The 26,044-nt window shown below is 33.0% G+C and overlaps 2 protein-coding genes and 1 non-coding gene across 3 annotated transcripts; 1 reads left to right on the top strand and 2 right to left on the bottom strand.

Moving 5' to 3' along the window:
- Positions 1–9,353: 9,353 nt before the first annotated feature.
- On the bottom strand, positions 9,354–16,131 carry EMB1211 (MORN (Membrane Occupation and Recognition Nexus) repeat-containing protein). Its single transcript, XM_020375381.3, has 11 exons — positions 15,444–16,131; positions 15,292–15,363; positions 14,105–14,194; positions 13,810–13,983; positions 13,540–13,630; positions 13,152–13,214; positions 12,976–13,042; positions 12,244–12,347; positions 12,027–12,153; positions 11,055–11,902; positions 9,354–9,965 (listed from the first exon to the last, which is right to left on the bottom strand). The coding sequence occupies exons 1-11, from the start codon at positions 16,025–16,027 to the stop codon at positions 9,564–9,566; spliced, it is 2,622 nt and encodes an 873-aa protein (XP_020230970.1). The 5' UTR covers positions 16,028–16,131; the 3' UTR covers positions 9,354–9,563.
- A 2,436-nt stretch (positions 16,132–18,567) lies between these two features.
- Positions 18,568–19,338, bottom strand: PSK3 (PHYTOSULFOKINE 3 PRECURSOR). The gene is made up of 3 exons (XM_020375424.3): positions 19,134–19,338; positions 18,974–19,050; positions 18,568–18,879 (listed from the first exon to the last, which is right to left on the bottom strand). The coding sequence occupies exons 1-3, from the start codon at positions 19,228–19,230 to the stop codon at positions 18,769–18,771; spliced, it is 285 nt and encodes a 94-aa protein (XP_020231013.1). The 5' UTR covers positions 19,231–19,338; the 3' UTR covers positions 18,568–18,768.
- Positions 19,339–25,963: 6,625 nt separating this feature from the next.
- Positions 25,964–26,044, top strand: TRNAL-AAG (transfer RNA leucine (anticodon AAG)). Its single transcript has one exon. It is a non-coding gene; the product is annotated as a tRNA-Leu (tRNA).

The raw sequence follows: 26,044 nt of genomic DNA, 5'->3' as shown, positions 1-26,044 counted from the left end.
TCTAATAAAGACTAGGAGTATGAAGAGAGGGGGAGAAAATTATTCTTGTGCTCTTATGTAGGTACAACATGTTTATTAACTAGTAAGTCATTAATGTGAATGAAATTAAACTCATTCTTTGGAAAATAAATTAACCTTGTATTAATTTATTGGTGTGCCCTCTCAAAAGGATACCAATTGGAGAAACTATATCTCAACCTTCTTACACGTTGTTTTCAAGGCAAAAAGACTTGTGTAGCGTCATGAAAAGATTCTGATTGAGAAACACCAACTAGAGACATATAGTAATTTAGTCAGACTGTTACCGACTTTGTTTACCTAATGACTTGAGACCTTAAACTCGTTTCCCTTAGATCGTCAATCCTATACCATCCCATGGAAAGTCGGCCCCTAAGCATGTCGTTATCCGGCCGACACGATGACAGTAAGAGACAAATAACACATGAATGCAAAGGTTGATTGTTAGAATACAGGACGAGTTACTTTGAATCTATAGATCCTGATACACCAATCAATGTGTATATAACCCAATGCTAGACTTATAATGCACTAAGTTATACAGTTACATTTTTTAAAGAAAATTTTAGACCTTAACTGCAGCTAAGTTATTCAAGTTCCTCTTTACCAGAATAATAGGGCATAATGATTAATTTTGACTTGTATTCTAATTTGTATCATCCGGTGCAGGCTACAACTAGAAGTGTGACCAACTGCTCCAAGTTATTAATAAATAAATAAATAAATGCAGTGCCAATCAAATAAACGAACATGCAAGTGATGGTGGTTTCTGCACACCCGAGCAAAAGCCAAAGCAAGACCAGAAAAAAGGGAAAAAAGAAAAAAGAAAAAAGAAGACACGTGAAAGGAATGGGACAACTCATATAGTTGCCATTTAAGTCCACAAAAGGTTCCAACATGGTCACAGAGATGATCCTGATTTGATTTGTAACAATTAGTGGTGTTCCCGGTTTGTATAGATTGTAATTATTGATATACATTTTTTGTATTTATTATAAAGAAAATTTACTCCAATGTTATATAATATTTTAACATATTGTTGTCATTATTTTCTTTGAACTAATAGAGTAATTAGTGATTTGTGTAGTATGTTTGAATATAAAACAGTGAATTGTGTAGTGAGTTGGAGTGATGGAAGGTTTGGAAGCAATGTGTCGATGGATAAGCTTGTAATGTGTTGTTTGTGGTATTGAATAGGCCATTTGCCTTCCCCACCATTTCCAGGGTCTTTGATTGTATATGGATACACATAGAGGGATCTGTGTCTGTATTATGAACTAAACATGTGGCATACAACACAATCAGAAAATAGTAGTATCCAATGTTAGGTATACTTTTGAAATGGAAAAAGATCGCTACACATCTCTGCTGTAAATAAATGATGTCTAGCGGGAGAAAAATGAGAGAAGAGATTAAAAAAAAATATATATATATTGGTATGATAGAATTTTTTTTTTAAAATACTCCTGTAATAGAAGATATAAGTTTCGTTTCTTTACACTTAGTTTAAATAATTATTTTAATAAAATAAATAATTTATTATTTTTTAAGTGTTCGTCTAAATTGTTTATTTTAAAAATAATCTTTCTATTATTTTTAAGAAACAATTTATATTTTCTTAAAATATTTTTTAAAAACGCCTTTTTTTTAATATTTTTTAGTTTAAATAAACTGACTCATGATGAGATAAATAAGGGAAAAAATTAGAAGTGTTGATGAAATATTTAGAAAGGAAAAATATTTTTAACTCATTATAAATAAAAGTGATTTTTTCCTTTCACAAGTTTGAACCTTATTTTTCTTATATAAAAAAAAAAACCTTATAAATGAGTGTTGTTAGACTTATCAAACCTTCTGCTATTTAATTATTTTTTACTGTTCATGCAAGGAACAATTCTCTTTTTATAAATCAGTCTTTTAAGATTAAATTAAGTTTTAAATCACTACAATAAAAAATTAAAAGTATAAAGTTTTTTTTATTAAAAAGTTCATTTGCAAATTTTAATATATAACATTATTGTAGTTCTTTCTATGGGTCATTCATGAAAAATTACGTTTGAACGTGAAAGTTCTAATTTTTCCCTTTTTCATTTGATGTTTGGAAACGAGAAATTGTCATTTGAGATGTTTCAAACATATTGTCAAACATGGTCTAAACCTTTATTGTTGTCTTACACAGCCTCATTGGATTCATTGTGGAGAATGATTAAGAATTGATGAAAACAAGTAAAAGTGGGATGAAGTAGTTTGCACTCGCAGAATTTATTTGATAGGTAGGAATGGAGATAAGGTTTGGCACTGATCAAGTGAGGTGTGAGATAAATATCTAAGTAGACCCCATATGAATCTTTTATTGCAAGGACTTTGTCGACAATCCTATGTTTATTAATTGGTTAACGACACCATCGTAACAACTGTATAATTAGAAAATGAGACTTTGTTAAAGATAGTTGATCAAATTTTTTAATAGAAATTAATTATCAACAAAATTGATAAATATTTATATTAATAATATAATAAATAAAAAAAAGAGTAATTATGTGTTTGATTTTACAAAATGCTTATTTATCATTAGTTATTGATGCGAGACTTTTAAGTTTTAATTGATTGAAAAAGAGGGATAATAACATTTTTTTTATAAATTTTCTTGGTTAAAAAGAAGAAAAAAGAAATTCTTAAAGGAAGTAACTATTTTTTTTATTTAGTTCATATAGAAAGATGAAAATTTTTAAAAGTTAATTTACTTTTATATCTTTATATTTTTAAATTCAAAAGCATAAATAAAAATATTTTAAACATTACACTCTAAATGTTTTAAAACTCTAAATTCTTTAAATATTAAAGAGGAGCTAACATTATACGAAGATATAGAGTATTGATATAAGTCATAATCATTAATTAGAAAAATAGTCAATTACAAATTGAAAGTAATTTTTTTAAGAAATATAATATTTTTAAAGAATTAAAGAGATGATACAATATTTTAAAAATAACTTTAGACAAATAAATTTAGAGTTTCCTTTATTTAATTAATATTTGCTAAATATCTTTCTCCACTATGGCAATATAGTGGCTTGCTCCTTTCGACGATGGTATATAATGCGACTAAACTAGTAAGAGTTTGGAATACAATACTTTAATGACGTTATGGGTTATGTTAATATACAAAGCAAGAAACCATAGTGAATACTCCTTCGGATTCGATGGTTTATTTCACTTTGAAGGGTAAGACAATTATGTCGTTATATTTTACTGTAACACCTTTTAGATTACCTGTTACATAAACAAAATATCTCAGCTTTCATCGTCTTCTTCCTTATAAATAAATATAACTAGATAGTGAAAGCAATTATGTCCAAGGAAATTCTATTTGTCCCATTCAATCACGAAAGTATCTATTTTAGTTTTTAAAGAATTCCATTATTAATTTAATTTATCAATAAGGTACATTACATTACCTACTAACCCTGCTCTGTTATATAATATATCTGGTCCGATGAATGGAACTATTGATATGAATATTATAAGTTTGCATTAAGAATGCATGAAAAGTAAGCTTGCATTAACAATGTAACTGATAAGTCAAAATAAACGACATCACTATTTGTTAAGAGAAAAGATTTGAAGCAGAAATTTTTGATGATCGAAAGAGATCAATTCTTAATCACTTATAAGACGCACTGGCGTGAAACAAGGAATGATTAAAAATATCATAAATACCTTTTTCAAGTTAAAAAGAAGATTTAGATATTCAAGCAAGTGATCACAGAGATTTAAAAGAAGTTATTCACATTACATAAATGATGTTCACATAGTAATCACATCTCAAAATAATGATTACACATTCAAGGAAGTAAGTGATCAATAATCGAAAGACGATTATCGAGAAAGTTAGAAGCGGTTGAAAAGATAACACATGATCCAAAAAAACAAGATAGTTATGTATTGCACGATGAATCCAATTATTATTATGGCCTTTCTATAAATAAATAAGTCAGACTCAGTCTCAAGGGTCAGAAACTCAATATTTACACGCTCTCTTACATTCATTGCTCACATCCATGGCTTCTATGCACGAGATAACTGAGTATGGTTTCTAGGCCAACTTTTTCCTTTCTTAAAGTAGTTTCTTTTTCTTATTTTAACGTAGTTAGGATAGTTTTAGTCTACTTTATTATTTTTGTGCTATATTGTGATCCTTATATAATGTAATAAATGACTCATTTTTTAATTTAAGGATATGGTGATCATTGCAAACATATGCGTTGCTCATTCAGTTTGTTTAAACATTTATATCCATGATTTTGATTATGTGATATTTATCGAAGAATACATAGAGATTCAGGTATGTTAAACAACCTTACAATTTAACCTTAATTAATTTGATCAAACAGATGTTATTAGAATTACAATCTGAAAAAAAAATACATTTCGTGCATATTTTCACGTATTTAACATACTTAAATTGAAAACTTTAACTAATTTGAATAAAAGTAATCTATAAATAGTTTTAATCAGAAACACGATTTTAACTTAATAACACTTTTTATTTTTATTTTTATAAATATGGTATAAAAAATTACAAAATCCATACATTGTTTTGCAAACTAAGTTCGGCACTGTAATAATACCCTAATCTTTAATGAACCCTAAACTTTAATAATACCCTAATCTTAAAATAGTTTTTCTCCCATTATCTTTTAATAAATCGTCAAAAAAAAAAACTTGAAATATTTAAAACTCATGTCAATTTCTTTTTAAAACAAAATAAAACTCATTTTTACCATGAATGAATAAAAATCATATGAGCTTCCATCATCCATAGACATTTTTGTAACCAATATAAATACCAATAAGTGCCCATTTTCTAACTGGTTCTTTTAAATCACTTTTTTTTTAATGTAGTTTTTTTAAAAAGTTTTACTTGCATTTGCTTTAGATTTCCTAAAAGAAGAATTGAAGAAAAAAATAAAAATAAAAAATCTTATTGATGTATTGTTTATTTCAGGTGAAAGTAGAATGAATAATTCTCAGTGAAAAGAAAAGTTGAGAGGAAGTCACCCTTTTCATTTTCTGGAGGACACTGTGACATGAAAGAAGGAAGAGATATAATCGCATGAGATTGTGATTCCTACTTAGTTTTTATTATAAATTAAAATATCGTTTATTCAAGAATTAAAGACTAATATTTTGAAATAATGAGATTTATTAAAGGGTTGACATTAGGGATGGCAAAAATACCCGCACCCGCGGGTATCTACGGGTAAAATTCGCTACGGATAATAAATGGATTGGCTAATTGGATACCCACGGATAATGGGGAGGGACAATTTTTTACCCGTTTATAAACGGGGCGGGAGCGGGTATGATGATATCCATACCCGCGGGTACCCGTTTAATAATATTTTTTAAATATCCTAATTATTTTTGTATCACATAACCCTAAAACTATACTCTCTCATCTTATTTTCTTACAAAAGTGAGGTTAATGAAATTAACATGTGTTAAGCATGTTATAAAATTATGTTGGATGTAATTTGATTAATTTTCTAGCTTTGATTGGACCAATAAGATTTATGTATTTTAAGTTATTTACTCCTGTTTGGAATTATGAGATTGAATTATTATAACTTTGTGATGAGACTTTAACTTATTTATAAGATTAATGTATTTTAAGTTATTGATTATCTTGCATTTTTATTATTATTTCAACAAAATTAACATTAAATACGAGTTCAAAATTAATACTAAATTTTTATTTTTAATATTTCAATGACATTAAATATAAACTTAAACTATTTATAATATATTTTTTTTAATTTTTTAAAAAAATTATAAATATCCAAGATATCCATGGATATCCATGAGTATTTAAGAAATTCATAGATACCTATTTAATGGATACCCGCACAAATATGTGATGAATATGAGACCAATTTTCATCAAGCGGGACGAGGATGAGTTTACTATTACCCGCCTTCATGGGGCCATTGCCATCCCTAATTGACATGTTTAAACAAATACCTTTTCTTAGATGTATACATGTCAATTTTTTTCTTATTAGTAATTAAGAAACAAAAACATTTACTTTTGAATTAATGAATAAAAAACAAAAATATTATTATTTATATTTATGTTTTTATTTAGGACACGTATTCTTTTTATTTTCTAATCTATCAAATATCCTAAAAGTTGTCTTACTTTTTTTTTTGTTTCTTTATTTTTTCTTTTCATTTTCTTTCTTAAACCAAACATACTAAAAAAGAAACAAAGTTGAATCAATTGGTAGTGAAGGAACTCATATTTTCGAGAATATAAATTTGATTCTTGTTACTCATGTGAAAACTTTGTCAGCAGATAAAAGTTATCTAAAACTAATAATTTTTTTTTATTTTGGATAAAAAATTTATAATAACCCACTATATGATGTAAATTTAGATTTTTTTTATATAATAATATGGTAAGAAGTGGATCCTAAAAAACAATTTTAATTCTTTTTGTTATGTATGCTATAAAAGTAATATTAAACTGTAAACATTATTTGAAGTTTGGAATTATTTATTCCTGCGTCTGTCCTGTACTGCACTTGTTTAATCTATTTTGATTGAATTTTTCAAAACAATATTTCACTAAAGTTTTGGTTACAGCCCTGATGGAGAGGATAACCGATCATTATATATATATATATATATATATATATATATATATATATATATATATATATATATATATATATGTTTTATTTTTATTTTATTTATTTATTTATTTTTTTCGTTACAAAACCGATCATAATAGTTTTTTTGTTTACTAAACCGACCACAATATGAGGTGTACTAAATAATTTTCTGAAGTTTTAAGCCATTTGATGATATTTTTTTTAACCACTGGTAAAAGTTTATGAACTCAATGCACATTTTTTTAATCAAAGTTAGTTAATTTATTTTTAGAATCAATAAAACTGGTCTTTATTCTTTAACTAAAACCCTCAAATTCTCATTTTGTACTGACAATTTTTATAAATTGAATCAATTAAATTGTTTTTAACATTCTTTTACTCAGCTCACAAAACAAAATATCAATTTTTAAGTTAAAAAAAATTTCAATTTTCTTCTTAAAATCCTAATATCACGTCTTACAAAATCCTTCAAATTTCCACTAACTTTTTTTTTTATTTTTTCTTTTTCTTCTAAACTTTTAAAATTATTTGATTTTCTGAAGTCATCATAACCCCTCCTCCCCCACCCCCAAAATTTAGACATAAAGTAAAATTTTGAATTATTTATAAAAAAGAAACTTAATAAATGACAAAAAATGGTTAATTTTAGAAATAGAAAAAAAAACTTAATTAAAATGGCACAAGGAATCAAATAGATATTAAGGTAGGGGAGACTTGAATGAAGATTAGGGACGCGAATAATCGATAGATAACATAACTTAGGGTGGGTGGAGATTGTGTAGAAAATTGAAGTTAGAACTAAACATAAAAACCTATTTAAATACAAGTTTAGAAGTATATTTTTTTAGAGTTTTCTATTAAAATATAAAAAAAAATTCTAATAAAAAAACTCAAAAATATTTTTATCTTGTATCTAAACATGTTGATCACGTTAAATCATGGGCTTTGGTATTTTGGGCAGCTTGCCATTGCCTTTACTATCAGTTTGGTCGTACATAGTGACCAAGAACTAGAACATACCGTTGAATGTCATCCAAGTGGTCCTTCACGTTAAGGTCACCTACACTATCACTTTGGAATTTGGATAAGCTACTTGCAAACAATGATGTTAACATCGAAAACCAACCCTCTTATTGTGTTTGGACTACTCGAAGTTTTTTTTTTTTTTTTTTTAAATAATTTTTTTTATATAAAAACTAATTATAGCTTTTATTAGGAACAATTTTATTCGAATTGAATATAATTACTATCAGCAAAAAAAAATCAAATATTTAACACCCCAGCATATACAAGACTAGAATTAAGATGAGTAATTAAGTGCTTGCTTGGTTATCATTTAAAATGATGTAAACGGAAATTTTCTCATTCCAAAGTAGAAAAATGAGAAGTAACAATGTTCAACGGCCGTTTAAGAATTTATGACAATAAATCAAACACACTGCAAATGGGAACATCACCGCATTAGTTAATAGTCCATCTTGCGTTTTTGAAAAAATTAAAATGGCTGGAGTTTTGAAAGCATTACATAGATACCTGACTACTGTGAGATCGATTCGAAGAAATGGACCCATCATGAATGAATGAAAATTTGTCAATTATGTAACACAAGGAGAACTGTCACAGTGCCAATTTTAATAGGCCAAGACTATAATGCTACCAAATGTAAGCAGCAAGTGGCAGCATTGACATCCATCCATAGAGCAAGTGGCAGCATTGACATCCATCCATAGAGCAAGTGGCTTTTAGTATTATTTTTAAATTTAAATTTTACTTACATTAAAGATCAACATATTATTAAAATGATACTCTTGATTCTGATTGCAGAGCCCTAAAAGCACCAAAAAACACTACATATAGGATTAATCCTAATGAATTATTCATAATGTGTGATTAAGGATCAGAAGTTACAGACTTGAATAGACAGTAGACTTGTCACGTGGTTGCATTTATGCTTTTGGGATTTCAGCATCTTAATATTATGTAAAAAAGTGAAACAATGAAAAAGAAAGTAAAAATGTAGACGAATTCTAGGGTGCTCAAGAATTATAGGTTGTTTAACGTGGTCAAGTAATATACACCATTAGATTATTTTATACTATTAGATTAGATTTAATAGTGGACAATCTGTAGCCATTTTTTCCCCATTTCTTATCTTTTCTTTCACCCTTTCTCTTTTCTGTTCTCATCCCACACACGCGACCCTCCATACCCTTTTCTTCCTGTGTCCCTCGTTTGCAACCAGAACACTCTTCTAGTTGCATGTCAAGATAGTTGGAAAGCACTCAAATGGGTAGCCTCTCCGATGACTGCACATCCTCCTTCCGACTACTCTTAAAATTGTATTTTAAACAAATGAGAGCAATCTTTATAGACCATTAATTTTCAAGAACTCCTTTTATTGCCAGCACAGAGCCATGTTACGGACCGAGATTGTGTTGTCGCTGTTTATGGTGAAAAGCATGCTTCATGGGTATGGGATGTGAACAGAGAACATAAAGGATGAAAGAAATATAAGAAAAGAAAAGGGAAAAATCGGTTATAGATTGAACACAATTAGATCTGACAGTATAAAATAATCTAACACTGTATATTACTTGATCACGGTAAACCCACCTATAACCATTGAGCACCCTAGAATTCGTCAAAAATGTAAACATCATTCAACAATTCTAACAGTAGATGCTTTTCATATTTAGAACGACATACATAGTAAAATACAGCAACAGTTTTCACCACGTCTCTGCCCTAGCAAAAATCCTAAGTGTGCTCCTTTTTGGTACAGAATGGCAACAAAACAACAAAAAGGCCTTCAAAACTTGTATTTCAAGTGAACCTCGCTTATTTGTTAAAAAATGGATAGATACGATCATCAAACACTCTCTCTATGTTGTTCAAAATTATACAATGATGAATGCAAAGACAGTATACTGTCTAAATCCCTTTCTGGTGCTGCATGCAACCACATGTCACTACTCACTCTTGGTTCCTTTAAGTTGCTTCTGTAATTTGCAGAAGCCAATAAGTGTGATCGAGTCTTAGACAATAAGCGCACTGCAAGAAATCTCCCACCTAAAGAGCTTCTTGCCTTGACTTTCCCATATGTTTTGCCCACAGCCTTCAAGCTACCCTTTTGACCGATCACAAGGGGGAAACTGATTGAATCAACTGTCTTCACATTACTGTAGTGATCAATGCATGGTGAAGGAACTGACGCCGGTTTTGATCTCCCCTTGTTCCAGAATGAAAAAGATTGTTGCAGCTTGGATGGAACCTGATAAGCCAATCGACAAAGAAAAATGTTCATGAACTTGCCTGTCTTCAATCCAAACTTGTAAAGCAAACAGTTTCTATTCTACACATTGAAATGAAGTGGAATTAAGATAACAATGTGATGCAAGCACACTGGCACATACACAACCACTAGCAAATTCATGATTTGTGAGCAAGAGATAGAGAAGCACCGCCCTAATTTAAACTTCATCACATAACATTTAGAAGCTTTTCAGAGCCTTATACATGACCCCTGAAATTGATTTACAAAAGACTTCATGGTTGTATTTCAACAATGTGACTCATAAATATTCATGGGATAATTTCACAGAGCTCCTCTAAAGTTTGCAATAAGTACATCTAAACCCTGTTTGTTTCAGAAATTTCACTACCTCTCTTGCACATCCCTTGCTTTGTTATTTTTAAGGGTACTATTTGCATGCTTCGTACATTAAAATAAGGGAAGAACAAGTAATTTTAAAAAAATAAAGGGCGTTAATGCATAAGAATAAGACATACTGAGGAATGTAGGAGAAATTTCCAAATCAAGCAATGTCTATCTGTAATTACTGCTAATCTCAAGGGAGATCAGTGTTATCCCAATATTCTTTATCATACTTTACCTGGTTATTCACAACTGTAAAATTATGAGAAATATTTACAAGAGTAAGGTCGCCAGATTCAATACTTTGGTAGTTTCCAACACATGAAAAAAAAAAGAAAAAAAAAAAGCGTACAAGCCTTCCTAGTGAAGGCCAAATGAACTCATTGAAATGTACATCTGTAAGGGCATCTGAGAATAGACAAGTCAAATATACTATCAGCTAACTTGTTAAATAGTTCAATCAAAGAATAGTACAAGAATCAATGCATAAAAACTGTCTTAAAACACCATTAAAGTTGCTTAATGGTGTTGAAAAGGAGAAAATTATAATTTGATATTAAGATGAACAGTACAATTCCTTGATATCTCAATGGGGCCTGGAATACACAAGAAAGCATATAACTTGACTACCAGAATCGGTTTCAAAATATAAGACAGGCATATATAAAAACTTGCATCAAATGAAACTGAGGAATCATAACTCACAGCAGAGATAAGGCTGCTAGAAGCAAATGCAAGTGAAGATGTAGAAAATGGCGACTTCCCAGGTTTTCCCTTCTGCTGATCTGCTGTCCGTCCCTGCTCAACAGACCCAAAACTTGATTGTGCACTATTATCCTCGTCTTCGTCTTCATCATCTCCATCCTCATCATCTTCGTCTTCCACCTCTGCAGGAGCTTCCTCTTCCACCTCTGTAGGAGCTTTCTCTTCCACCTTTGCGGTAGCTTTTTCTTCCACCTTTGCAGGAGCTTTTTCATCTTGGTTGGTTACAGAAGTCAAATCATCACCATCATCATCATCACCATCATCGTCGTCTTCATCAAGCAAACCCATTTTTGCTTTCTTTTCCTCTTCTTTCTCTCTTTCACGCAATAACTCTTCCATATCCTTAATGGCGTCTTCTAGATCAATTTCAGCATCTATCAGTTCAAGTTCTTCCTCAATTGCTTTCTTTTCCTCTTCCTTAATTTTCTTCTGTTCCTCAATCCATTTATCTAGTTTATCAATCCATGGCTTACATGCATTTTCAATTCCAAGTATAATACGCAACCATATGCTCTGTTTTTCTTCCACTGTTTCTCTTCCAAAAAACTCATCATAACCAAGGGGCAGGAATACAGCCTTTTCAGGATCCACATCCTCGCCCTTTCCCAGAGGTGGCTGCCAGAATAAACGTATTCCATATTTCTCATCTTCAACATAATTGATAATATTTCCAGTTGGTGTATGGAGGATGAGAGGATCCTCGGTACATATAAGCTTTGAAGGATCTTCAGGATCAGGCTCCGGTTCCTTGTTAATAAGGACAAATTCGGGAATCTCGTGATTCTCCTCTGACCAAGGATTTGGAGGAAGAATTAATTCAGAACTCTTTATTTCATTGCCAGACAGGAGAGGACTATAAAAGTCATGCCAACTATGGACTTGTTCATACAGATAAATAGAAAGAACAAATACCTTTTGACCACCAGTACTCAAGCTCTGCTGGCATGGGTAACCTAAGAGGAGCTTTGTAAAAAGAGTTTAACCACATTTCTCTTTCTTGATCTACTTCATGCACATATATTTTCCAGTAATCAGGGACCTGCAGTAGAATCATACCCATGTTTCAATTTCCATGCATAAGATGACAATAAGCACTGTGTTAGGATAAAAGATTGCCAGTAAGCCTCACTTCATAAAACTGGTTAATGAAGCCAGGTGCCATCCACACATCCTCTTCTTCATAAAAGTATGGATGCTGTGGATCAGTATATGGGCCTCTCTGTTCTCTAACCACTGACAAACAAAGTGTTAAATAATATCAAATGAATAATGATAAACAAAATAAAAACAGCACGGCGCCAATCGGGCAAGGTGGGGAAACATTTCCATTCCAAATATATAATTTTACACCTATACAATAAAAGCAGAAAGACTGTACTAGTACGCCAAGAGTCAACACTCAACATGCATGCTTAACTATCTTTACTAGATGAGACAACTGTCTAGAGACAAAAAGGTGAATCCAACAATGTACATATTTTTAGTGTGAAGTTATCATTGGTCATTAATATTTATTATGACTTAAACCACACAAATTTTTTCCTGGCGGGGGGGAGTATTAAATTATTTTAGATAAATAAGCACCTATTTTTCCCAGCTTGTAGAGAGTTTGAAAAATAAAAATTATTTTCTCAAAAAATAATCTCAACCAAACATATGCTAAATGGTGAGGAGATGTAGGAGGAAGAAGGTAGCAGAACACAAAACTTTATACCTAAACCCATAACACATGCACTAATCAATGGATCTAGCATCCAAAGAAATGGCCAAACCTAAAGTCGGAGACCACCCCTCCACCCAAAATAAAAACATGAATATAATGTTTTCAGAGATAAAATTTCAAATAGGTCAAACATCATACTTCCATCTGGCTTGTTAATAAACATGCGAGCCTTTGCAGCAGCAACTTCTGCTATACCGGCATGCATCTGAAATTGACAGAATATCAGAAAGAATAAGACATTGACACAGCTCTTAGATTATCATTTTTTATTATTATACAGAGATGAAAAACTTATAAAAAGAGCATTTTAATACCGCTGAAATTTCATCATCACATCCCTCAAGGTCATCCAATAATTCTCCAAAATAAAATCTGCCCTGCATGCACACAGGATATGTAACCAGGAAAGAAAATAGGTTTTTTACATGGTTCAAGTGTGATGGAAATGCTATAATCCATTATGCAGATAGTACACCATAAACTTAAAATTGCTGTATGTTGTGTAAAAAATAAAGGTCCTAATAAGCACAAGGAGTATAGGACACTCTCCAGGAAGCTAAAGCAAAACATACTTTATTTGTGCAATTATTTTTCATCTTCATATTCTAGCTTCATCTCCCCATTTTAATAAAAATTGGCATGAAAAAGGTTGATTGTAGTTAAGAAGTTGAAACATAAATTTTGTCTAATCCATGTACATACATATATGACACGCTCATTAACTTCATATACACCACATCCATGCATCCTCCCATGCTTCCACTGACCGGCATAACGATAGCGACCTTTCTCCCTGGGCATAAAAGTATAAAGCCTTTTTCAATACCAGTAATAATGTACGGAGAGATATAAAAAGACGATGCACAAAAGTGTGATGTCTAGAGAGAAGTGTTGCAAAGTCTTACCTATCTCAAAGAGAATAAAGCGATTCTAACTGGAAAAGGCAAAATAGAAATAGATAATTAAACTTACGGCTTTCTTCCAAATTGCTTAACCCATTCCTCATTCTCATAAAAGGGAATTTCATAGCTCCCATCTGCAAGATAATACATATCTTCGATATCCTTCTCAAGCCATTCTCTGTCTTCTGGGGAATAAAAATCCCTTGCTATTATCTTTCCTTGAGCTCGCATCTTTGCTTCAAGCCTAAGCACATGGACAAAAAGCAGCACAAGTTTGTTTTCATGAAATTGAATGTGTATTCAAATCGTGCCACAATCAAAGACTTCATTCACACGTAAGGGGGCAATTCAAATAAAGTACATACTTGGACCCAGGAGCAGGTTCTATAACAGGTATATCAACTTCAACTACACCATGACCCTCTACGTCATTTTGAAACCATTCACCTTCATACCTATGAAAAGATAATACATTGCAGAATATCAGTGACATTGAAAAAAAGCATTGTATGAAGATTGACATGTCAAGAAATGAGGGGCTGATACATCTGATGGGAGAAGACGAGTAAATGCGGACACTAGGTGAAATAATTAGCTAACAGAGTGTCATAGACCACAACAGAACCCCAGAAAACATGACCAACTGATAAAGTTAATGTCATTGTCAATTCCAACACTTTTTCTCCCCTTCTCCAAGTCTGTCAAAGTAGGATAGTTAATTCTTCGAGATAATATCAAAACCACTTCAATTGTCACATGCTATAAATTTCTAAAGCCCGTGCGGGTGGGTCACTGATCTGCTCATGCTCCAAGCCCACAACATTCTCACATGACAAGGCACAGCAGACAGCATATGCTTACAAATTTAATAAATAAAAGAAGGGCAATGACTAGACTAATCAGTTTGTTAGTCCTGCTCTCCTGTGCTTAACGTCAACAACTCTTATCATCAATACGATTTAGGTTACAAATATCTTCATGTCATCAGACCAACAGCAGACACAAAAAAAAAAAAAAAAACTACACAAATTCCTCCCCTCACACCCCCTCTTTCCAAATACATTGCGCCTTTAACTACTGAGTGCTAATTACTTGAATCAATTCAGGTCTGATTGAAAAAATTTCTCCAAAAACACTTCTAGAAGAAAAAAAAAATGAAATAAGCTTCATCATAAGTTAAAATTAGTATATGCATAAACCAATTTGTAGATTTGTAGAAACTTTCTTTTATTAGCTTCTCCAAAATCTTATTTTTAACTTGTACATAAACTAATTTTAACTTATGAAAAATTTATTTCAATTTTCCCTTTTTTTTTCCTCCTAAAAATATTTAGGTTATCCAAACAGTTTCTGTATCTCATTCTATGTCGTTTAACTTTGACACCAGCAAGGTCTTAAAAGCTCGTCTACATCCATAGCTTCTCCCGCATCGTCAAAGTTTGTGGGGAGTCTCCACAACCAAAACTTAAAACCTTGGCCTTGGGCACGCTCACTACCACTAGCTAGAAGGAAAAAACCAACAGCACAATTCGACAATGGAGGAAATACAAACCTGACGAGTCCATCATCCGAAACATAAACACCTTTTCCATGAGCATAGTCATCCCAAATAGTCCCTTCATACCTGCAAAACAACAAGAATGTGGCACAGAGAAGAAGAAACAAAAGGAACGACGGTAGGTAGAGATAAGTTAGTATACAGACGTGCTGCCATCTTCGAAAACGTAGCTGACCCACTTGAGAAACTCCTCAATCCTATCCAACTCTTCAATGACAGCCTTGGGATTGGCAATGTCGTAATGGTTGTCAGGAATAGCAGGGTAGTGCTTCCGGTAAGGGAGATAAAAGGGAGCAATGGGAGGCTCTTCTCCGTCCGCAATCTCGTCGAGCACGTAGCGCCACTCCTCCTCGGAGGCCCAAACGGGGTCCCAGCCCGTGCCCCCAATTTCTTTGGGCCCGTCGGCCCAAAGCTCCCTGAGGTCCTGCTCGGTCCATTCCTCGGGGTCGTAGGGGAAGTCGTAAGGGTTTTCCTCTTCCACGATTAAGGGGTCGTCCTCCTCCTGCATCTCCTTCACCGCGGGGCTCTCCAGCGCCGCCGAGAATTCCCTCAGGTTGGCGTCGGGGTCGCCGTAGCGGGGGGCGGCGTCGTCGGCATCGTCGTCGGCGTCGCGGTCGCGGAAGGCGCGGCGGAATGCCTCGTCCTCTGCCTCGTCGAAGTCGGAGTCGTAGTCGGAGTCGGAGTCGGAGTCGGAGGCATTGGCGGAGGGAGTGTCTTCGTCGTTGGACATTGTTTGGGGAGAGGATAAGGTGAACTCAAATGTAGCTGCTGCTGCTGCTACTTCCTGTGCTATCTATCGTTACAAACGACGAGGGAACACAAAAGAGAAAGAGGGTTAAAGACTTAAAGGGTTACACCCAACGACCATCTTTCCTGTCGTTTCACTTATTCAACCCATGCCACCCTCACTCCTCACCCCACTCTTCAATTTTTTTTTTTAACTAAAAAAACTTTTTTTAATTATTTCAAAAATATCCCAGAGATAATAAATAAGGGTATTATTTATAATAAATGTGATTGATAATATCTTTAAAATATAATATGTGTTTTGTATGAAAGACAGAGAACTTTGTTTTAGATTTGATGATGAGGAATTGACTATAGATAAAGATAAAAATGAAGGATTAAATATAAATGAAGAGCACATTTATACACGTGCTTTGAAGAAGCTTGATATTTATGAGGAGAATGAAGGTATGAAACGTAAATGAAAAACTATCTTCTGAGATCTATCAAATGTTCAACGTCTACGAAGAATAAACAAGTTAAAATTGACTAAAAAGATAAAAGCACCAAAAGGAAAACTCAAGTCACACTCTAAGGTGGTTTGACTCTAAGAATATATTCATAAAAATTATAAACATAATAAATGAAAGAAAACAAACATCAAATAATAAAAAAATATCAGATTTTAGACTTAAATTTAAATTAGATGTCCAAAGATAAAAGTAAGGAAAAATGTATGCTTAAATATTTTTAATTTAAAAATATCAAAATTTTGTTTTTATTATTTTAACATTTCTTTTGTGTTTTAAGGATAATATATTAATATTTAAATTTTTGCATATAAGTTCAACTCTATATATAAACCCAAAAACAAAATAATTGATAACTTCTCTTAAAAAAAAAAAAAAAAAACCATCAAGGTGTTTGTGCTTCATCTTTTGGAGTTGCAGCATGATGATGGTAGACGACAAAAAATCTTAAAATTATGTAAAGAAGCGAAAAACAAATGCAGACAATTGAAGCCCAAAGAAAGGGACATACAAAAGTTACATAGTTCACTTAATTACGTCCCTGGGAAGCAACATAGTGCGTGTTTGCATTGGGGTTCAAACGTGAAAAATCATGTTCAATTAGAAGCAACAAATAATAGCTTTCACATAAAATTACTGTTCGACGTGGAGAGAGAAGACAAAATTGATTTACAAAATGGAAACCAAACACGCAGATAATCTCTACTCACATTAATAAAAAGCACAAAGCTCTAAACACAACAAAAAAAAAACTTGAATTGTTAGAGTAAAATTCTCACTCATTTCTTACTTTTCACAATGAGAATCTCTCTGATCTCCACAAACTGATTCTAATATATAGCAGTTATATATTGATCTTAGATACAAATAACATTTTGTTTGGATGCAAGGTTTGTAAAACTGATTCTAGTAACATTTTGTATGGATACAAGGTCTAAGTTATAACCTCACGCAGCATGCATATTTTACATAAAATCGTACCTCACAAAGATTCAGAGTGTAGACAATTTCTGTTTTAGAAATAAATGATCAGTACATGACACAGCAAACATGAAAATGGATAAATAATTTACGATGCGTAGTCTTGTTTTCCGTGACAGAGCAGTTATGTGCAGCAGGTCTTTGTGCATCTTTGTTGGTTTCCATGTTTGGAATAAAGTCGTAGACTCAAATAATATGTGGTCAAATATTGCTTACTCTTCCTAAAGATTCCCAATTCTTATAAATAATTTGAGAAGAAAATAACTCAGTTTGTAAATCATGTACTAGTGAGTTGTGACTGCAGTGACTATTTTCCGTCAGTTTTTTTTTTTTTGTTAGAAAGTGAGAACTAAGGTGGCAGATGCTTGCCACAACGTGACAATACTTTTGTCCACAGTATAATTGATTCCTTGCAATAATAATCATTGTATTGTCTAAGTGTTTAACCCAAAAAATATTAAACTAAATATAGTTATAAAACAAAATCACACAACAATTCATACAAGTATAAAAGAGATATAGGACGAGAGAAAAATAGGATTAAAAAGGTATGAATTTACTGAATCAACAATAGTCATTTCACTTGGTAATTTTATGTTTTTATCTGCTTTTACAACTGTTTTACACCCGTGTTGGCCTACGAAAACCAACATTATAATCAATAGAATTAAGCTTGAGCCTGTGCACTTTATCTTTTCTGCTTTCATTTAACAGATTAGCTTATGTTGCTGCTTGAATTTACTGAATCAACATGTAACAAGTTATGCACATATAAAAGTGAGACCAAGAGCCAGAAAATTTATGTCATACACATATCGTCTTCTATAGTCTTTTAGTTTTCCTCCTGATCTGCTTACGTGGCTACATTGGAATAATTGATGCTTCAATGACAAGAATGTTTGATATGCAACAAGATGATATAAGAATCTTGAAACAACAGATTTCTTAATTCCTAAGGTTTGAGACTCACAGAATGCATGTATAATTGTAGGAGAGTTGAACAAACTTGTCACACATAGCAGAACATGGCTAATAGAAGTAACAAGCTTCTGTTATATATATGTTCAGCACTTGCTTTACACCAAACAGATGATACCTTAATACCACTTTAACAAGACTCGTGCAAAAGCCCCAAGTGTTGTAGTGAAAATAAAAACAGTAGGAGACATCCTAGCTTAATATTATCTGAAAGCTAAATTAAGAAGATAAAGTATAAAATGAAAGATTTCTGATTTCAAGGCTTATGGTGCTGGGTGTAGATGTAGTCTAGGTGAGCTTCTAAAGTCATTCTTCTCTGCAAACATTCTTCATCTCCACTATTGCAGTCCTCCACCCCCATCAGTTGCTAGATTCCAGAACATACATAATTGTAAGATATAATATAAAGTAAAACAAGCAAATAACACTTTAGTGAAATAAAAAAGGCTCCTAGTTTCTACCTTCAAAGATTGTCCTCCTTCCAACTCCAAAACAAAGTCCTCCCCTAAGACTTCATTCACCTTCAATCTGTTTCTCCCTACAGAAAACCAAATTCCACTTAGTAAAACACACTCCATGGAGAGTCCCTTAAAGTTAAAGAGTTAACGAACAAGTTCGTACCTTGTTCCATGATGAGTGGCCTAGCAGATAGTTTTGACGAGGAAACTAGGAAGAAAAGGAACAATAAGAGAGCTCCAAGGTGAAGACTCGGCTTCATGTTTGTGTAATTGAACGAGAGAGAAAAGGGTGTTGAGAGATGCAAACTATAAAGAGGGGATAGTTGTGTGTTGGCTCCAACAAGCTGCTGAAAATAGATATAAATACATACATGCAAGCCATGTAGTCACATGAAGGTTCCAAAAGAAGGCCGCTCCATTACAATTGCACAATACCTCATAAACTGGTCCCACTCACCATCCATTATTATATATATTTTTATCGACTTTACTTAATAATTTCTAAGAAATTTAATTAACAGATCACTTTTAGTAGAATGTTTTCTTTCTATCACATTTTTTTATTTATAAAATTTAAATATGACACTATTTAAGAAAACTGAATCCCATTCCATTCCAAGTAGCATTGTTGGTATCCTATTATTATACTACTCTCCATGCTAATGTGATGAGACCGGACCAAACCACTATTTATTATGATGTATGTGGAAGAGCTTTAGTCATTGTCTGCCATAGTGGTCCAAGCACAGTGCAAAAAGCATTCATAAAAGGATCAATGTAGTAGTGGTTTGACAGTGTTAACAAGTCAACCTTTAGGACACACTGACAGCTGTTGTCCAACCTCACGTTTACCCCTGACATTCAACATCTGGCACACTTTATATGCTGCCTTTCTAATTAATTAAGCCATGAAAAACAACATCCTAAGCCCTAGATTTCCCAAACACTATTATAATAATGTCTGCAGTTGCTTCCCCACTTGTGATCAGAACGATGTCAGTGGCAAAACCACCCATCATAGAGCCACCATGGACTATATTCTTATCATCTTTGGCAGTACTATTATTGTGTCAAATGTTTTTTCATTTGTTTCTGCTTCCTCCACGACTCTGATAATTTATGCACGCTTCTTTTGAGCTAAACTATAGTTTAATTTAACTCTAATTTGCCATGTGATGTGCAAGTTAATGAATGTGATAATAGTATACTTGGCAAGCTTATGAAGCTTCAATGTAATGCTGATTTTTTATAATCATGATAGTGCTTCATCAATAACTATGTACCTCTACAATATGGAAGATTCGGTTTCTTGCCAAGTGCAATATTGTGTAATGGAAAATGGTGAAGCTGATTGTTATTCCACTTAGGAATTCCAAGTTTGAGGGTGTAATTTGTGATTTGTCCTTTCTTTGTAATTAATTAAAAGCTAGACTGAGGCCAAGATTGTGCTTCTCTTTTGGAGGATTTGCATCTTGCTGTCTCTAGCTAGAAACTTAAAGAATATAAAGGAAAAGGCAGTGTCGGATTGGGATTCGGCACGAGCATGTTTTTTAATTATGTAGAGTGGTTCCCTAGAGAATTGAGTTGGATTATTCTAAAGACGTTTAGCATGCATGATTGCAACCATGATATGATGCCTCTTTCTTCTTTCTAGGAAAAACAAAGGTGGATGGATCGCATTCCAACATCTTCTGAGAAGGACAAGAAAATTGTTAGTCTCTATTTCATTTTATTTGACTTAATTTTTAGTAAAAAATAATTGTTATCTCATTTTAGTTATTATTTTAGAATATTAATAAAGTATTAAATATTTTATCCTTCTATTGTATCCTTAAACATTTATTTTGTAGAGAGAAAATGAAAAGGATTAATGCAGTATTTTATTGGAAAATGGGAATGACATGGCTGAAACAGTTTATGGTTGGTAATGAAATGATCTTTGCTAGATATAATGGACAAGTCATGTTGACTCACCAGTCTGCAATTTTTCAGGATATCATGTGGCATGTCATGCCTCATGGGTGCAAGAAACATACCAACCTTGTCCACTGGCCCAGAAATTTAATACAGGTAGATCCTCTTAAAATGATTCGTTTATTTCATTATAGAGAAAATTCTTGTAATTTTATGATTTCGAATAATGATATTTGATTCTCCAAGGTGGGGGAAGAATATCACCTGTTACCACCACTAAATAAAAGTAAAAGCATATAAAATGTTTTTTTTCTTTCTGATAAAAAGGTGTAAGGTTTTGTTTTCTTCTTATATATTCCCAGGGTGAGCTTGCACTTGCATTAACTGATGAAATAGATAGGGCAGCATGTTCTGCAATTTGGATCATCATGCAATTTTCTTTCTCTAACCTTTCTCCTACAATATTAATAGTCATGAGATATATTTAATAGCTCAAATTTAATCATTTAAGAAGTTACGTTAATTATAAGATTAAATTTAGGCCATTAGATATATTTAATGGTTATTAATATTACATGAAAGAGGCTGGAGAGAGAAAATTGCATGAGAGGATCCAAATTCCATGTTCTATTTTCAACTTCTGAACTAAAATTTGGTAAAACTAAAATGAGACGAACGAGGATCTGGATTCCTGCGGTAATTGCAGGATCCTGCATTCAAGGGTCAAAATATTCAAATATTTCTTTATTAATTTTTTAATGTAGGAAAGATAAAAATTTAAAGCATTTGTTTAGATAAACTTACCATGGTTTTTTAAAAACAATAAAAATAATTACTTTTGAATGAACTCATCATAATTTTGTACTCATTATAAATTTTACTACCAAACCAAAGCACACTATAAGAGTGGAAATTTGGTGCACGTTTTTTTACCAAGAATCTCATTCACAGGGTTAAAGGCTTGCTTTTCAGTGCGTGTTTAAATTCTCTTCCACACATTTCTTATATGAATCAGAAAAGTAACTATTAGTCACTTTTTTTTCAATTATTTATGAAAGTTACAGTGACGACAACTGTGCTGAGTTTAAAATACTGTACATATTATTAGGTTTTTTTTGTCTTTACGAAATACTATCGATTACAATCGAAACATGTACTGATTCTCATTTAATTGCGAGTGGAACAAGTGGTGTACGGATCAATTTACAAGCATCTCATATAATTCATGTCTCTGGTTGGATCAAAAGTAAACCATGATGTTGGGTCCATCCAGTATGATCTTAACTACCTAAAACTTATGCTTGAACCATATATAATATGCTAGTATCATAAATTTAATCTAACACCATACGTTTCATTTCCATATTTTAGGTGTTTTGTGTTGATTGATTTGATGCCTTACTTTTAGTATATATAAATTCTTGATTGTTAGAGACCTTAAAACCTCTTTATTATAAAGAAAAAAAGAACATGTGGAGGAGAGTCATTAGGTGGGGTTGTCCTCTCAAGAGTGAACCTTGGATCAACTGGTTGGGATTGTGGGGCTTGTACTGCATCTTTCTTCATAAACCCAGCATTTCAAATCAATAAACCCCCGAGTACATATGTTTTTGCAATTTGACATGATTTCGTGGCCCTTGTAGTGCTGTTTATTTATTTAAAACGACAAATTAATGAGTTGCTTTTATTTACCTTAATCATATTTTTTTAATTAATTTTAATCAATATATTCAAGAAACTTAACTATCTTACTTCTATAGGTGATGTTTTTGCCCTCATTTCTTTGCCTTACTTAGGTGTGTCCAATGCTCCGAAAGTCTGAATCTAGGACGCAAAAGGCATCTTCAGGACTCTAAGATAAAAGCAATATCAAAGCAAAGCACCCTTTCACACACTTTTTTTCTTTTTCACTTTAAGTGCATTAGGAGGACTTGCACTCTTCCTATTCACACAACTTTTTTCCCCCAATAAATTATTATAATTTCAATTCTTATAAAAAAATCTCTCTGTATTTTGAATGATACTTTTTTTTAGGATGAATATACTTTTAGCTGATTTTCTTGCTCAATAAAATTTTAAGAATTTAAGCTTCCGCTCACAATATTTTTTAAAGTATGGTACAGCTTATTTATATTCCGTTTGTTTCGTATATTTTGCTCACTTATATGGGGTTTGTTTGTGCGTAAGTTTATTGAAAATCATGTGATATATTCACCAAAACAAAAAATTGACATAAACTTTTACTTATTTAAAGTGTAGTTTTAACTTTTAAGGTGGTGGGGGCGGAGCCTTAAAGTTGAAGTTGAAACGTCGTATTCGTATATTGGGCTTTTTTGTTTGCTAATCGTTGGCATCTAGTATTCATATATTGGGCCCAGAGATAAAGTATGTCGCTGTCCTCTTCAGCGAGAAATAAGCCCAAATTGATCTTTCCATTGTTCTGAAAAGCCGAATCTAGTAATACTCATGTCTCTGTCAGAGTATTTGTTTTTGTATAAATATCATGTTTTTTATATTCGTAATTTCAGGATTGTTAATTTATTTAGTTTTGAGCATGTTTTTTTTTATAAGCAAAAAAGATTTAAATTATTGAGAGTACAAGGGGTACTCCAACCCGTTACAATAGAATTCAAAACTAAAGCAAAATTATGAGATACATAAACTCGGGTTATAATACCAAATAATGTAACTAAAAGAACAATCGGGGACAGAACTAGTAATTTACTTCCATGAACGCAGTTTAATGCTGTCCAACACTTCCTTGCAATCCGTAACACCTTGCTGAAAGATAATAATATTTCAATGAAGCTATAGTGACCAGATTACAGAAACTCAAACTACCTGAAAACACTGAGAGCGTTTTTTATATATACCAAGATTCGTCCAATATAGATAGAGAGAAATTAAAGAATTTGGAAGGACCACCGCAACTTCCAACCAATTAGCAACAACTAACCAAGTATTAAAAGCCATTGGGCACATTAGAAAGAGATGAAGAGGGTCTTCAACAAACAGAGAGCAAAGAGAACATAAATTGTTATCCAACTCCACACCATGTACTTGTAACAATGATTTGCACGGGAATGTATTTATGAACACCTGTTAATAGAACACCAAACACTTGATTGGAGCCTTACATTTCCAAACACTTTTTATGACTAGATGAAAATCTGAGGAATATCTAAGTTCTCCACTCAGCGAGCGCTGCAGCCAAAGGTACGCACTTTTCACTGAGAATACACCATCCTTATCACAAATCCATCTCCAATGATCTTGCTTAGAAGAGAAAATTTGCAGACCTTGAAACATTTCCAACAAGGTATTCACACTCTTTACTTCATGGACAAAAGGTTCTCTTCTCCAATTAACCTGCCACACCCACCTAGATCCCTCCCAAGTTCCATTATGCCCCACCATTGACAACGGATCAAAGGTAAAGGAGTACAAACGAGGAAAGACATCCAACAAGCGCAAACCACCTATCCACTTATCCTCCCAAGATCAGGTCATAGTGCCATCAACAATACACGTTCAATCTTTTCATTCAACCAAAAAATTTCTTGTTGTAGCACCCACACTATATCCTTCCATCACCAAGAAGCCCTCCTATCCACATTTGACCACTTAGAAAAGGACTCAATGCGCCCATACCTACCATGAAGAACTTTAGCCCACATCATACCTGGAGAGAACATACATCTCCACACCCATTTTTCCCTAGTAGTGCCCAATTGAACAATCTGACATCTTTGATTCCTAGTCCACCCTCATCCTTTGACTTACACACCGTTTTCCATTTTATCCAAGGAATCTTTGAGCCATCCTTGACACCTCTCCACAAGAAATCACGTTAGATGTCCACAATTTCCTTAATCATTGAGTTCGATGCTTTAAAATATGAGAAAATGGATGGGCATTGCATTCAAAACCGAATTAATTAAGGTTACCCTCCCCGCAATGGACAAATGTCTATGCTTCCAAGAGGATAGACGCTTACATAAGCCATCAAGCATTGGTCTCCAAGTGTGTGTATCTGATTTTTTATTTATTTATATATTATGCACCTCTCTTACCCTATGATGCTCTCTTTTTAACATTTTGTGTTATTGCAAGTGTCGTTGAATATTTTTGAATAAACGATTCTTTAAAAAAAAGTAAAAGGTTGACTCTTTCACTTTCTTATTGCGGTATACTGGTATTCCTAGCTATTGCACGCTATATACCCTAAGTTCACTGGTTCATAAGGTTAACAATGTTTTTTTCTTTCTGAAAAACAAAAGATTTTAGTATCTGATTCCTAAAATATTTTATCTAGTCCCTGTATTTTTTAAAATACCCAAAAGTTGAGTGAAAAATTAAAATTTATACATTTTTCAGGACCAAAAACACTATTAATCCCAAGTTAAGTAATACAATTGTACCTTCCCGGTGAAATGCCGACTGGACCCCCCCCCCCCACTCGTCTAATATCCGACTGGTTTCCCAGACCACAAGCCCTCTCGCCTTATCGGCTCAGGGTCGGAAGGCAAGTGTACCTTCCCGGTAAAATGCCGACTGGACCCCCCCACTCGTCTTTCTCCCGACAGGTCCCTTAGTACGGGCCTTGTCGGTAAAATCCCGACTTGACTAACCACCACTTACCCCACGGCCTCGAGATAAGAACGGTTAAGGAGAATCCCAATAATCTCGGGGCCCACGAAGCCCATGAACAGAAAAGTATAAAACCCAAAACCCTAGGGCTAAGATGACATATTACACTTTTGAATGCTCTGCCTCTAAGTCACGATCTAGGAAAAAACCCTAGTCCACCCGTTGGCCGGAACAACAATAGCTGGTGCTCTTTCTTATAAATAGCATTATGCTTTTTCTCTGAGATTTCCTTGATCAATGTTGGCAAAAGGATCTTGTCTTCACCATAAATGTTTTCTATCTATCTACCAACTATTTATCGCATACCATTAAACCAAGGTATCTTTTCATTATGTAGGGACACCAATGGAGTAATTTCTGTCACGGATGGTCTTCAAATTAGTGAGAGACTAACAGAGAAGATAATATGTGGCATCTCCCTTATCAACAGTTGAGATGGCCGAGTTGGTCTAAGGCGCCAGATTAAGGTTCTGGTCCGAAAGGGCGTGGGTTCAAATCCCACTCTCAACA

Source organism: Cajanus cajan, chromosome 10 (genome assembly GCF_000230855.2).
Source record: "Cajanus cajan strain Asha chromosome 10, NIPB_CcT2T_4, whole genome shotgun sequence".
NCBI lineage: Eukaryota > Viridiplantae > Streptophyta > Magnoliopsida > Fabales > Fabaceae > Cajanus > Cajanus cajan.
Note: the sequence above shows the minus strand (reverse complement) of the source record. Positions and strands in the feature narration are given on the sequence as shown.

Coding starts and splice junctions, on each gene's coding strand:
- PSK3 (XM_020375424.3), bottom strand. CDS start 19,230: ATGAAGCCGAGTCTTCACCTTGGAGCTCTCTTATTGTTCCTTTTCTTC. Junction 19,051..19,133: donor GCCACTCATCATGGAACAAG/GTACGAACTTGT, acceptor GGTTTTCTGTAG/GGAGAAACAGATTGAAGGTG. Junction 18,880..18,973: donor AAGGAGGACAATCTTTGAAG/GTAGAAACTAGG, acceptor TCTGGAATCTAG/CAACTGATGGGGGTGGAGGA.
- EMB1211 (XM_020375381.3), bottom strand. CDS start 16,027: ATGTCCAACGACGAAGACACTCCCTCCGCCAATGCCTCCGACTCCGAC. Junction 14,195..15,291: donor TCGGATGATGGACTCGTCAG/GTTTGTATTTCC, acceptor ATCTTTTCATAG/GTATGAAGGTGAATGGTTTC. Junction 13,984..14,104: donor GAACCTGCTCCTGGGTCCAA/GTATGTACTTTA, acceptor CCATGTGCTTAG/GCTTGAAGCAAAGATGCGAG.